This window comes from Didymella exigua (assembly GCF_010094145.1).
Source record: "Didymella exigua CBS 183.55 unplaced genomic scaffold M421scaffold_14, whole genome shotgun sequence".
Taxonomy (NCBI): Eukaryota; Fungi; Ascomycota; class Dothideomycetes; order Pleosporales; family Didymellaceae; genus Didymella; species Didymella exigua.
Genome location: NW_022984788.1, coordinates 370,935 through 383,417, shown reverse-complemented (window position 1 = coordinate 383,417; position 12,483 = coordinate 370,935). Strand labels below are relative to the sequence as shown.

Genomic DNA, 12,483 nt, shown 5'->3' with positions numbered 1-12,483 from the left:
CTTGCAGTCTTGCAGTCTTGCAGTCTTGCAGTCTTGCAGTCTTGCAGTCTTGCAGTCTTGCAGTCTTGCAGTCTTGCAGTCTCGCAGCCTCGCAGCCTCGCAGCCTTGCAGTGCCGGGGAACAACTACATAGGTACAGTGCATTGAACGTTTGTTTTTCCTACCAGAGCCTCAGCCGAGGCCGTTGTAGGAGCGCCGGAGCGGCGACACACGGTCGCAGACGCGGACGTTGAGATGGGGGATCGAGTGGCGAGTGCTCGGACAGATGGCATGTCGACTTCATTAATCACCTACGGCATTGTGTTGACGGCGGCGGAAGGGAGCAGCCGCGCCCGCAAGCGCGATGCGCTAAAGCGGTAGCCCCGCAACCGCGCCTTCCCGTTTCGTCAGTGTCACGGCCGGATTCACCAGAGCATGCGCGTCGAGTGCGGCTTCTCGGCGAGCCAGGTCCCGTGACCGGCGCAGTCCATCCCTAATCATGCTCCCAGCTGGCGTGGTTGGCAGCGATGATATCCCACAGCGAGAGGTCCCTGGCGTCTATCTGAAAGCACCCAGCTCCTTGCTCCTGATTCATCATCAGCATTGGCAGCAACAAGAACAGACCGAGACGCTCACCACCAGTCCCTGAACCCCACGGTGCTGACATTGACACCCAGCTCCCTGAGCGCCGAGGTGTCAAGATGGCAATCGTACGGCCTGGTGGTATCCTGGCCCGGCTCATCGTCCGGCCTTGACGGGGCGAGCTTGTCAAGCGGCAAGCCCGTGATGTCGGCGAACGTCTGTACCATCTGCCACTTGGTCATGCGGTCCTCGCTCGAGAAGTGCAGGATGGGGGGCAGGTCGGTCGCGGCGTTGTCGGGGCTGCGGTACAGGTCTGCAATGTCGCGGCACACGCGGCCCACGTCGTCGGTGTTGGTTGGGAAGCGCAGCGCCCAGTCGTCGACGGCGACGGCGGGCGCCGGGGCGTCGAGCTTCTGGGCGGCCCACAGCTGCGACATGAGCACGTTGACGGCGCTCTCGCGCGGCTCGTCGCAGGAGCCGTACAGCACGGGGACGCGCAGCACGACGGCGGCGTTGGCCGCGGGTGCGGATGCGGCCACGTCGAGGACCGCCCGCTCGCCCTCGAGCTTGGTGCGGCCGTAGACGTTGGGCGGGTCGGGCACGGAGGCCGGCTGGTACGGCGCCTCGCCGCGGCGGCCGGGGAAGACGTAGTCGGTGGAGACGTAGAGCAGGAACATGCCGCGGGCGACGGCGGCTTCGGCGAGCGCGCGGCTGGCCTGCACATTGAGGCTGTGTGCGGCGGCGGGGTTGGCCGAGCACGAGTCCGGGAAGCGGTTGGCGGCGCAGTGCACGACGACGTCGGGCTTCACGTCATCGAGGAGGGCGTCAATGTGCTTGCGGTTGAGAATGTTGAGCGCCACAATGTCGGGCGGGCTGGTGCGCGTCAGGCCGGTGCCGATGGCCTTCCACCCGCTGCGGGCGAACTGGCGCTGCACCTGGCGTCCGAGCAGGCCGCTGGCTGTGTGCGGCCGTCAGCGACTGCGCGGCGGGTGTGGCGTGGGCTGCTTGGGCTGGGTACCTCCCGTAACCAAGACGGTGCGTGTCGGAGCATCTGCCCTGGCGGTGGTGTCGGCCGCGTCGCTCGGGTCGCGGTACTCGCCTGCAACGGCGTCGAAGACGAGGATGGGAGGGAGTCGGGTCGACGTCGGGTCGGCCATGGTGGGCGTCAGTCCGGCCATGGTGGGCGTCCGTCGATCGGATGTCAGCTCGGCCGTGGTCGATCAGATGTCGGAGTCAATCAGATGTCGGGGTCAATCAAATGTCGGGGTCAGTCAAATGTCGGGGTCAGTCAAATGTCGGGGTCAATCAAATGTCGGGGTCTGGCGCGTCGGTGTCTGGCGCGTCGGCGAGGAGATCCCTGTCGCCGCGCCAGCAACGCGACTGCGGCCGCCGACTGTCGCGACTGCGGCCGGCGTCTCTCTCCCACGCCCGCCCGCGCCATGTCGACGATAACGCAGAACGCGTCCCAGAGCTCGTACCCGTACGGCCGCCCCTCTTGCCCTCTGCCTCTCGTCTCGCGCGCCGCCAGATTGTCCCTCGCGATTGTCGCTCGCCCGCTGACAGCTCCAGCCCGATCCTGCCCCGCGACTTCAACGCGAACCAGCCCCAGACGATCCGGCTGTACCCGCTCAGCAACTACACGTTCGGCACCAAGGATGGCCAGCCCGAGGAGGACCCGTCGGTGCTGGCGCGCCTGAAGCGCCTCGAGGAGCACTACGCCGCCCACGGCATGCGGCGCACCTCGGAGGCCATCCTGGTGTGCCACGAGCACAACCACCCGCACATTCTGATGCTGCAGATTGCCAATGCCTTCTTCAAGCTGTGCGTCTTCTGTGCGACTGCACCCCCACCCCGCCGCTGACCCCCGCAGCCCCGGCGACTACCTGCGCGCCGACGACGACGAGATCGAGGGCTTCAAGGCCCGCCTCAACGAGCGCCTGGCGCCTGTTGGCACGCAGTTCACCGGCGAGGGCGTCAACGACGAGTGGCAGGTCGGCGACACCCTGGCCCAGTGGTGGCGGCCCAACTTTGAGACCTTCATGTACCCCTTCATCCCGGCCCACGTCACCCGCCCCAAGGAGTGCAAGAAGCTGTACTTTATCCAGCTGCCGCGCAGCAGTACGTCTGGAGAAGTCTCTCCGTCACCACCATTGCATTTTGGTTGCATTGCCATGGCTAACACACACCCGCAGAGGTCCTCAGCGTGCCCAAGAACATGAAGCTCCTCGCCGTGCCCCTCTTTGAGCTCTACGACAACACCGCCCGCTACGGGCCCCAGCTCTCCGCCATCCCCCACCTGCTGTCGCGCTACAACTTTGAGTTTGTCGACGAGCACGGCAACGTCGCCGCCACCACCCCGGGCCAAGGGCCGCCCGAGGTTGAGCTGAGGACGAGGGTCCTGGCTGGAGGTGAGGATGTGAATATGCAGCACAATGGCGATGAGGCGAGTGATGTGACTGTTTCGTAGGGACTCGTCTAGTGCATGGTCTGGTCATGTATGTATTATGAATGGATTGAATGTACAGGTATGAATGTGAGTGGCTGCATGTCATGAGTGTGAGTGACTGCATGTCATGAGTGTGAGTGGCTGCATGTCATGAATGTGAGTGACTGCATGTCATGAGTGTGAGTGACTGCATGTCATGAATGTGAGTGACTGCATGTCATGAGTGTGAGTGACTGCGTGTAATGAATGTGAGTGGCTGCGTGTAATGAATGTGAGTGGCTGCGTGTAATGAATGTGAGTGACTGCATGTCATGAATGTAATGTAATAACGTAATCGGCCATTGAGTCGGCCAGGCAATTGAGCCGGCCACCTTTGCCAAGATCACACCTCATTCCACCTCTCATCTAATGTCTCAACAACCTAATCTTAGATTACTTCCTCGTGAGGATAGGATAATCCTTGCTATCTAAGCTATGAAATCCAACGCGTCAATAAGCCAATAGCGCGCTGCTGCTATCTATAACGTTCCTCAATCAACCCTCCAAGACTAACGCGCTAAAACCACCTCACAACGCGATTCCCACCACGGCAGATCAAGGCTTACTAAGCCTGAAGAGGAGGTGGTTATACAATACATAAGGAAGCTTGACGCGCAAGGCTTTGCCCCTACGCTAAGCTACGTACGTGAAATGGCCAATCAACTGCTAGCTGCCCATAGTGGTAGTAAGGTTAGAGAAAAATGGGCCAGGCACCTTGTAAACTGGAAGCCTGAGATCAAGTCTTAGGTAACTAGACAGCGCGATCACTAGAGAGTCTTGTGCAGTGATCTAGCTATCATCAGCCCCTAGTTCAACCTTGTGCGCAACGTCAAAGCTAAATATAGTATCCAGGACTAAGATACCTACAACTTTAACAAGACTAGCTTCTAGATAGGTGTTAGAGGGTCTGTCAAGGTGGTGACAGCGTCTAAGAGGCGTCTTAAGCCACTTAGAGTCTAGCCTAGCAACTGTAAATAGGCGACGTTAATTGCCACAATTAATGCCATAGGGTGGGTTATCCTGCCCTTTATCATCTTCAAAGCAAAGAACCACAACTAAGCCTAGTATCACAACCTAAAGGATTGGCGTATTGGTGTCAGCAAGAATGGCTGGACAACAAATGAACTGGGCCTAGAGTGGCTGAAGCACTTCATCCAGCATACAACAGCCCGGACAGTGGGTAGCCACCAGCTGCTGATTATTGATGGCCATGAGAGCCACAAGTCGCTTGCCTTCCAGGATCTGTGTGAGGAGAACAAAATTATTACTCTCTGTATGCCTCCTCACACCTCCTATATCCTACAGCCACTTGATGTGGGCTGTTTTGCCCTATTAAAACGAGCATATAAGACAGAAATCAATGTCTTAGCAAACAGCCACGTCACTCACATTAACAAGAAAGTATTCTTAGCTGCCTTTAATTAGGTGTTTAATAAGGCGTTTTTATCTAATAATATCTAATTAAGCTTCTAAGCAACAGGCTTGGTTCCAGACAACCTAGAGGTGGTGCTATTAAAGCTTGAAGTGAAGCCTTGTACGCCAACACCACCTTTACCAGGGCCTACTACCTAGCAACCTAGAACACCAAGCAACGCTGCTGAAATATTAGCTCAATCAACGCTAATATCTGACCAGATTAGGCAGCACCACAGTTTATCTCCAGCTTTAATTATTAAGATGGTGCAGCAGTTCAAAAAGGGAGCTAATATGATGGTGCATTCCTAGGTGCTTATGGCGGCTGAGATGGTTAAGCTTTAAGCAGCAAATAAAGCTGCTTCTAAGTGTAAAGCACGTAAAAGGAAGCAGATCTAGTATAGAGGAACCCTATCACAGCAAGAGGCAGAGGAAATAATAGCTGCACGAGAGGTGGTGGTGCAGGCAGAGGCAGAGAGGCGTGAGGAGAGGGTGCGAATAGGTGGTAGTAGAGAGGGTTCTCAACGCTGTGGGAGGTGTGGTCAGGCTGGGCACAATAAGCGCACATGTAAGCAAGATACTGTAGACAGAGTGGATTAATTTGACGTACTGTGAGCCACAGCACGACGTTGTGGTGTTGAGTTATCTGCGTGTTAAGGTGGGTGGCTGCATAAGGTGGCCGGCTCAATTGCCTGGCCGACTCAATGGCCGATTACGTTATCAAAATATCAAAATATCAAAATGTCAAAATATCAAAACCCCCTCGCCTCACGGTCCACAACCGGAATCTCAAACTTATTGCGTCCACGCACCACATAATACACCCCGCCCAGCACCACCCACCCGACCATGACCACGGTCGAGTAATTCATATTCTGCGCCGTCACAGGCATAAACGTCGGAAACGTCGAAAACACAATACACAGCACGAGCCACGCGCACGACAGGATGTTCAACCCCAACCCCAACGCCTTGGGCATCTTGAAGAACCCAAACTCGTGCTTCGCCAGCCGCGGCCGTCCGTACACCATAAAGTACACAATCGGAATCAGGTAGGATGTGTACAAGCCCAGAATCGCCATGGACAGGATGGCGTTGAACGCCGTCGAGTTGCCCAGGTAGATGAAGCCCAGCAGCATCTGCAGAATCGTAATGAGCACCACGGCGCGCACGGGAATGTGCGATGCGGGATTGACGTGTGCAAAGTAGCGGTCGAATGGAACGGCTTTATCGCGCGCAAACGCCCAGACCGTGCGGGATGTCGATGTCACGCCTGCAACGGTGGCGGCGGCGGCGATCAGCGTGATGATCAGGCTCATCACCGTTGCGCCCGCGGCTGATTGCGTCGCGTCCAGGAAGATCTGCATAAAGGGAAAGCCCGTCGGCGTCGCGAGCAGCACGTCCAGCTTCCCCGTCGCGAATAGGATCATGATGCAGTAGCCCAGGCCCAGGATGCCGTTGACTGTGACGGAGCCCACCATCGCCATGGGCACGTTGCGCGTCGCGTTGGGCATTTCTTCCGCGAGATGACATGCCGCGTCGTATCCGAGGAGGGGGTAGACGGACGACAAAAGACCGACGAGCCAGGAGACGCCGTCGTTGGACCAGCCGCTTGAGTTGGAGACTTCGGTGAAGACAAACGACGCCGTGTTCTTCGGTGCCATGACGCCGAGAGTCACCAGGATGGCGAGGAAGCCGGAGATGTGCAGTACACCTAATCGGTTAGCGGGTATGGATGCGAGCGAGGCAGCGTTGCTCACCGGATACCAGATTGGCAGTGGGAAGCATCTTCGCCCCCCAGATGTTCATGGCCGCGGCATAGAGGAGGATCGCCCAGTAGAACAGCAGCCCCTGCCACCTTTTCGGTACGTAGCTGTCATCGTTCAGGATGATCAGTGCCTGGAATTGGAGCCCAGACGCAAAGGCAGCGGATGCCGTCAGAACAATCTGTCCTCCAACGTTGATCCATCCAGTGAGCCATGACGCTGTGGCTCGGGATGAAGATGGAGCGAGCGCAGCCACCCAGTGGTACTGTCCTATCGGATCGTCAGCCGGCGTTGAAGCGTAGCCTTGAAGTGCGAGACATACCTCCTGCAGTTGGGAAGATGGACGCAATCTCGCCCAGCGAGCAAGCAATTGCGATTGTGCAGATGACTGACATGAGCCTGGTCGTGTCAGATAACGTCGAACCAAGCACTGTTTGCGGGAACATGGCTCACAGATTGAAGAACAGACAAGGGGCACCGCCTGTCGTCAACGCAGTAGCGATGACTGTTGACAGCGCTTCCCACGTTCCCATCAAACAAAGACTCAGGCTGCCTAGTGACCATAGTGAATAGTTTCTCTGCAGTTCCTGGACGTGTCCGAGTTGTGCCAGCCGATCGTCGTCGTCGTCTGCGGTTGGGGCGAAGTGCTTGACATCGTGGTCTATCACTGACTCTGCCATGTCGATGTGTTCGCAATTCGTTTTTGGGTGGATCTCTGTCATGTTTCTGGGTGAAAAGCCAAGAACTTATACAAAAGCTGGCAATACTTGATGAAAGATAAGGTCTACGTTCAAGTCACCTATCTTGGAAGAGTACGGTGCATGGTGGTAGATAGTGATATGCCAAAACGAGGCAGGGCGGAAAGATTCCGGGGCTGCGGTAACTGGTTTCCCAGGCTGGGTCTGCCTGCTCGTTCGCTGGATTGACAGGGAACCGAGCGAAATGCGGGGGTTAGTGTGCATCTCCACGATCCAGAAAGGCCGCTTTGCCAATACCGCTGGACACTTGGTATGCTGTAGGTTAGCAGTGTTCGGTCTCGGTGAGAATGTCAACAATGATCTTGGCATCGTCAAGGTTGTTTCGGAAGCTCGCGGATACAGCAATCACCGGTTCATCGGTGATCCTCGAGAGAATATGTGGTTCCTGCCTGAACGATGTTCGCGTGTAGTTCCAAGCAACGTCGAGGCTCAAGTGCAGATGCAAATGCAGCCTCCATCAGGTTCCGCGCGTAGACTATCTCTGGTATTTGACCTGATGGCAAACTGATAAGAGCGGAGGATGCCCCAAGCCGGTCTAATACTGTGTGAACGAGGGACGGCGCGGATGGTGCGCGACACGCGGCAGATAAGGAGATGGAGGCCGATTTGTAGTTCGGAAGTTGGGACGGAACAGATACACAATTTCCGGATCTCACCGATTGGCCAATTCAACCTTCAATCTTAGCGATCCTGCGCAATGTCGAGGCTGATATTGCCTGGATGACCTGACAAAGTAATCTCGAGCAATTCGCGCTGCATGAAGGCATTGTCGATGCGTCAAATGTGCGGGCCAGCGCTTAGGGGCGTTCAAAAGGAGGGGAGGACGCTGCCGCCAATGCCTACACAAGTACATGAATTTAGGAATATAGGAGGCAGCTTACAACAACGCGTCAGTACAGTTACCGGCGGACAATCAGAAAGCTGAACAGGTTCGCCGCAGAGCAGGAGCTCGTGTGAGCTCAGGAACGAGCGTCAGACCCACCGGACTTTAGCGAATGTACTTAGGTACCGCCATCGCCAACCTCACGCAATACACGACTCTTCCGTCACCACTGTTCTTCATCTCGATGCAATAGCCAATGCGTGTCGCCTCACACTCCGAGATTCCAGAAGAAGACGCGATATGAGCGTGATCTGAGAGATTTGCACCGACATGGCGGCGTCGGGCGGGGTCTCGCAGCTCAGAGGTACAAATGAAGTCACATAAAGAGCTTGTTGCAACCCCTCACGAGAGCTTCCCCTCAGCTTAGCACAGCTACCAAATAGCAGCGATAAGCTTCAAAGACCTCATCTTCAGCTTCAACGACCTCATCTTCAGCTTCAAACAGTGTTCGTTGACCTCCATCGTCTCTCTACAGCTCAATTGAAGCCTTGTGTATCATTGGCCACCCGGAGCATCAAGCTTGTTACACCAGACACCATCATGGCCGCAAAATACTCCCGCCGCCCCTCCCACCTCAGCGAGCCTCTCTCTCCCAGCATCATCCCCGAGCTCGCCATCCTTCCTCAGCCTCTCTCCACCGACGCTCTTCCCTGCGGCCAACTTGTCTCACGCAGCTCCAAGCTGACACCCTCCAACCTGCACGACCGAGACTACGACGACATCGGCACGCGCTGGTACAAAGACGTCATCTTCTTCGACTCAAACACGGGCAACTTCCTCGAGTCGTTCGGCGGCACGCATCTTGTTGAGAAAGCCCTTGCTCCCGGCCAGGAGGCTGGCACCATCGAGGCCGAGGAGCAGACGGTAAGGCTACTGAAGGACCCCGAGAGCAGCCTGAAGAAGATCTGGGCCGAGGATGATGCGGCGAGGAAGTGGATCCGTGAGCAGGACGAAGCCGGATTCGTTGTTGCTGTTCGAGCTGTAAGCAACGCGAGCTACAAGCGTGCGAGGCTTGTTGACACGGGCTTGAACTCGTGGGAAGTTGTGCGGGAGATTGGCGGCGAAGACAAAAGCGGGAAGAGGAGGGACTCCGGACTTGATGTCAGGCCTACGAATAGCAAGCTCGATGTTGTCGGTGTTGTGGTGAGGAGGATCGTCATGGAGGGTGACGATGTGGGACTTGGCGGGGAGCTGGGTGCTGAGTACTGGAACTGAGTGAGAGGTTGGTACCTCGTCATCGCATTCATATTGACGAGACGATGGTGGGTTGGGTCGACGTTTGCGTTATCCCTACTATTGCATACTTCACTCGCGCATCTAATCTACCTCCGTGGTGCCGATACTCTGACCCTCCATACTGCGTGACTCGACCTACGTATTCTGGAACATGGTTGGCATTGCAACTCGATACCTCTGATTATTCAACACAGCCTGGATTTTTGCAGCAACTGAACAGGGGTCAGGCGATCTTCTGAGAATCGTAGTACTGCTACCGCGGAGCTGGAACGGTCTCAGGTTTTAGGTACTACTGAGGTATGAGATACACCAAGCCCCGGTCGGCCTGATCTTGCACGGTCTCAGTCTCAATAGCCAAGATCCTCAGGTATCGTCTCGTCATCCTCATCTTCTTCCCATTGCAGATACGTCCCGCTCAGCAATTCGCTTAGCGCCTTTTAAAACTCCGCTCTATACTGGTTGACAAAGTGCACGACTGCACACTCCTCAATTTTGGCTGCGCAGGCGAGTTCTGTTGGGATCTCAAGGGCACTGTACTATCTATTGTAGCCGAAGTCGCCAGACCGCCTGAGCCTACATTGCATCGTCCGCACCAGCATGGCACTAACATCTTCGACTGTGTCCACGTCAGGCAACTCGGACATCAGGACCTAAGTCTCTTAAGCGCACAAACAATTTGCGTGAAAAGGCTTTTGCCCGCCCAGGTCCAATGGGCAGGAGTCTATTCAAGCACGAATGTCGTTGACTCGGTGGAACCCGTCTATGGAACAACCCATGCTCACAGAAATGGTCGCTTGGAGGAATCGGGTGCTAAACAGCATAAGCGCAGTATCTTCACCCAACCAGACATCTACGTCAGCTGCCTGACGACAGATTCGTCCCATACGTGCCACTTGATGCATCTTTTCCTCGAGGTCCTCCTGGTTGATACACAGCGCATCAATCCAGAGGATGTGAGGAGTAGCAGACGTGCGCAAACAATCTTACAAGTCCCGTCTGATGGCAATATGCTGCTCGACATATGTGGTCGCATCGTAGACGAGTATGACGCCTTTAGGTTCGGCCTCACCCTATGCATAAGACGGGGCTTCATAGCGTATGTTCACAAGGTTCTCGCATTCGGTGATGCGGCATCGCAGATACTGGGTCGCCACGATCATACCAATGGTGGCTGGGTCATAGCTGGAGCAATCTGATCGATGTAGGGAAGCGCAAGGGTGCGTGCAGCTATCGATCGATGCCAGTTGCTGCCATGGTTCATGCGAGCCCGAGAACCTATCAGAGTAGATAGAAAGCTTGACGCTGGTCTCGGTCGGCACCCGTGGCTTCCGGTTCATTTCATGAGTGGAATAGAACGTGTTGCGCCTTCGCACGTAGACGGCTTCTGGAAGCTCAGCGCTGAGTTTCAGCCTAGCCACATAATGCAGGCGCGAACGCCATTTCTCATTGCGACAGGTATGCAGAAGGCGGTGCGTTTACATCCCCACCCTCATATTCCCCGTCTCGATCCACAACGCTGCGCCTCCTTATTCTGCATCGCACACCTGCTCACCGGGTGCGAACTCCGTTGAAACTCGCCTTGATTGATGAACGCCAAGACTCCAGCTTCGCTGGCTGCGACGGTCGTTGGTGGGGTTGCGGAGAGGCGTTCGGCTGGGACGAGACCGGCGGGTCCACCGCCCACGATAACGTAGTCAAAGGACGTTGAGGGATCGCATGGTACGAGGACGAGTTGAGCTGTTGAAAAGATGGTTAGTGGATTGGGCGACATCTTTTTCCAAGCCTTGAAGCGTTGCAGGGCGAGTCTGGCTGAAGGTAAAACTGCGTACTGCTAGTGTGATGGCGGTTGGTCAGTTAATAATCCCGGTGAACGTCGCTGTCACTGAGCGTCTGCTGGAGGCCCTACATCCCAAATAAAGTTGCCAGCTGACTTCGTTTGAGGCGTTCGATGTCCGACTCTTCGATCGTTGGAGTCTGCTTGCTTGTAGAGCCTTTGAGATCAGGACGTTCTTGCAAAGCTGTCGCAGTCAATCCTGGCGTCGAGACAGTGCATCACTCGTATGTTGGCGAGAGCTTTGAATCAAGAAAATCTGTACAGTTACTGCAGCGAGATACCGCTCAGCTCGCCTGCCTCTACTCTACGCTCCAAGCGAGCTTTAGTCCAATTCGCGATAAGGAAAACATCACATAGTGATACAGCATCCTGCCCTCCCGTTCTGTCCGTCTAGATAGGAAATCGATCATATTGGCATTTACATGAGGGCGCTTGCAGGCTCGTTGAGATATTGGGTCGGCGGGAGAGTTCAGGTATTGCGGACATGGGAGTGTGACTCTCTACTTCTCATCGGGGTACATGGCCTCCTTGAGGGGGATGCCGAGTTCCTCGCGGATAGGCTCGAGCTCCTGGAGGTACTCTTCGTACTGGTTCTTGTTCTCAACCTTGAACTTGACACCTATCGAGTTTGTTAGTAATCAAACGCGGCTGAATGGGCGTTCGCGAATCCACTGATCACGCCATTTGGTGTATGCGCATTCGCGGGACCGCGTGAAAGGCTCCAGCGCTAGACGGACACGTATGGGACGGTTCACGTACCCTCGAAAACTCGGACGGCCGAGGGGAAGTCGTTGACACGCCTGGCAGCGCGGAGAGCGGCGGTGATGACGGAGGGCGAGGGGACGAGATCGTAGGCGAAGCAGTTGTTCAGGTTTCGCTGCGCAATTGTCAGGTCTCTGCCCTTGCGTAGGGCTCCCAACGAGCGCACCCGAGCGGCTCGGGTGATGCCGGTGGGGGCCGTGATGTTGTGCTTGGCAGACATACCTGAAGCTCGAAAACATCGTTGACCTTCTCAAACTCCTTCTCGTACCTGTTCCGAAGACACACCCGTCAGCGATACAGCTTCTCGCAAGCTCCCTGGAGCTCAATGGCTGCCGTCTGTGCCCGGACAGCTCCCTCCCCTGTCCGAGCGCGCAGCCCCTCCACGGATGCGTCATACCTGGCGGTGAACTCCTCGAACGTCTCCTCAGCGTGCGCGTCGCTGCACCTGACGGCGGACTGGGAGAAGGCGCGCTGGGCGTTCCAGGCGACGGGGGTCGGGCGGTAGACCGGGGCACGAACGGCCGCACGGCTGATCTTCGAGGATGCGCGAACGAAGGACATCTTGTGTCTCAATTAGCCTGAGCCGGGCTCGAAAAATGCGTGTAGGAGGAATTGGGGGGCGTAGCCGTACGGTGATGTGGTCGGTGGTGGGTCGGAGGTCGTTCTGCTGATGCGTCAAGTCTATCTCCAGATTTCACACCTGCCGGCCATGGCCTGATTCTTGGCAAACCGGCCAAAGCGTCAGACGCAAGCAACCACCAATCTTGCCATCATCATATCAAAGGA

At 56.2% G+C, this 12,483-nt stretch overlaps 6 protein-coding genes across 6 annotated transcripts; 2 read left to right on the top strand and 4 right to left on the bottom strand.

Annotated features, from left to right (window-relative positions):
• Positions 1–255: 255 nt before the first annotated feature.
• M421DRAFT_420835 (NAD(P)-binding protein) lies at positions 256–1,859 on the bottom strand. Its single transcript, XM_033592615.1, has 3 exons — positions 1,579–1,859; positions 615–1,518; positions 256–564 (listed from the first exon to the last, which is right to left on the bottom strand). Exons 1-3 carry the CDS (start codon positions 1,736–1,738, stop codon positions 537–539), a joined length of 1,092 nt encoding a protein of 363 aa, XP_033448533.1. The 5' UTR covers positions 1,739–1,859; the 3' UTR covers positions 256–536.
• Positions 1,860–1,950: 91 nt separating this feature from the next.
• Positions 1,951–3,099, top strand: M421DRAFT_420832 (cleavage and polyadenylation specificity factor, 25 kDa subunit). The gene is made up of 4 exons (XM_033592614.1): positions 1,951–2,040; positions 2,130–2,381; positions 2,431–2,678; positions 2,753–3,099. The coding sequence occupies exons 1-4, from the start codon at positions 2,000–2,002 to the stop codon at positions 3,025–3,027; spliced, it is 816 nt and encodes a 271-aa protein (XP_033448532.1). The 5' UTR covers positions 1,951–1,999; the 3' UTR covers positions 3,028–3,099.
• A 1,467-nt stretch (positions 3,100–4,566) lies between these two features.
• On the bottom strand, positions 4,567–5,162 carry M421DRAFT_420831 (uncharacterized protein). The gene has a single exon (XM_033592613.1). The coding sequence runs from the start codon at positions 5,024–5,026 to the stop codon at positions 4,823–4,825; it is 204 nt and encodes a 67-aa protein (XP_033448531.1). The 5' UTR covers positions 5,027–5,162; the 3' UTR covers positions 4,567–4,822.
• Positions 5,163–5,210: 48 nt separating this feature from the next.
• M421DRAFT_5338 (amino acid transporter) lies at positions 5,211–6,904 on the bottom strand (the record flags this gene model as incomplete). Its single annotated transcript, XM_033595109.1, has 4 exons — positions 5,211–6,172; positions 6,219–6,494; positions 6,547–6,623; positions 6,678–6,904. The coding sequence occupies 4 exons, from the start codon at positions 6,902–6,904 to the stop codon at positions 5,211–5,213; spliced, it is 1,542 nt and encodes a 513-aa protein (XP_033448530.1).
• Positions 6,905–8,120: 1,216 nt separating this feature from the next.
• Positions 8,121–9,296, top strand: M421DRAFT_157629 (uncharacterized protein). Its single transcript, XM_033587632.1, has one exon. The coding sequence runs from the start codon at positions 8,406–8,408 to the stop codon at positions 9,078–9,080; it is 675 nt and encodes a 224-aa protein (XP_033448529.1). The 5' UTR covers positions 8,121–8,405; the 3' UTR covers positions 9,081–9,296.
• Positions 9,297–11,331: 2,035 nt separating this feature from the next.
• On the bottom strand, positions 11,332–12,365 carry M421DRAFT_420826 (cytochrome c oxidase subunit VI). Its single transcript, XM_033592612.1, has 4 exons — positions 12,095–12,365; positions 11,920–11,965; positions 11,695–11,812; positions 11,332–11,554 (listed from the first exon to the last, which is right to left on the bottom strand). Exons 1-4 carry the CDS (start codon positions 12,256–12,258, stop codon positions 11,436–11,438), a joined length of 447 nt encoding a protein of 148 aa, XP_033448528.1. The 5' UTR covers positions 12,259–12,365; the 3' UTR covers positions 11,332–11,435.
• Positions 12,366–12,483: the final 118 nt, after the last annotated feature.

Coding starts and splice junctions, on each gene's coding strand:
- M421DRAFT_420835 (XM_033592615.1), bottom strand. CDS start 1,738: ATGGCCGGACTGACGCCCACCATGGCCGACCCGACGTCGACCCGACTC. Junction 1,519..1,578: donor CACCGTCTTGGTTACGGGAG/GTACCCAGCCCA, acceptor GGCCGCACACAG/CCAGCGGCCTGCTCGGACGC. Junction 565..614: donor GTGGGGTTCAGGGACTGGTG/GTGAGCGTCTCG, acceptor ATGATGAATCAG/GAGCAAGGAGCTGGGTGCTT.
- M421DRAFT_420832 (XM_033592614.1), top strand. CDS start 2,000: ATGTCGACGATAACGCAGAACGCGTCCCAGAGCTCGTACCC. Junction 2,382..2,430: donor GCCAATGCCTTCTTCAAGCT/GTGCGTCTTCTG, acceptor TGACCCCCGCAG/CCCCGGCGACTACCTGCGCG. Junction 2,679..2,752: donor TATCCAGCTGCCGCGCAGCA/GTACGTCTGGAG, acceptor ACACACCCGCAG/AGGTCCTCAGCGTGCCCAAG.
- M421DRAFT_420831 (XM_033592613.1), bottom strand. CDS start 5,026: ATGTGCGCTTATTGTGCCCAGCCTGACCACACCTCCCACAGCGTTGAG.
- M421DRAFT_157629 (XM_033587632.1), top strand. CDS start 8,406: ATGGCCGCAAAATACTCCCGCCGCCCCTCCCACCTCAGCGAGCCTCTC.
- M421DRAFT_420826 (XM_033592612.1), bottom strand. CDS start 12,258: ATGTCCTTCGTTCGCGCATCCTCGAAGATCAGCCGTGCGGCCGTTCGT. Junction 11,966..12,094: donor TTCGAGGAGTTCACCGCCAG/GTATGACGCATC, acceptor TCTTCGGAACAG/GTACGAGAAGGAGTTTGAGA. Junction 11,813..11,919: donor ACGATGTTTTCGAGCTTCAG/GTATGTCTGCCA, acceptor ACAATTGCGCAG/CGAAACCTGAACAACTGCTT.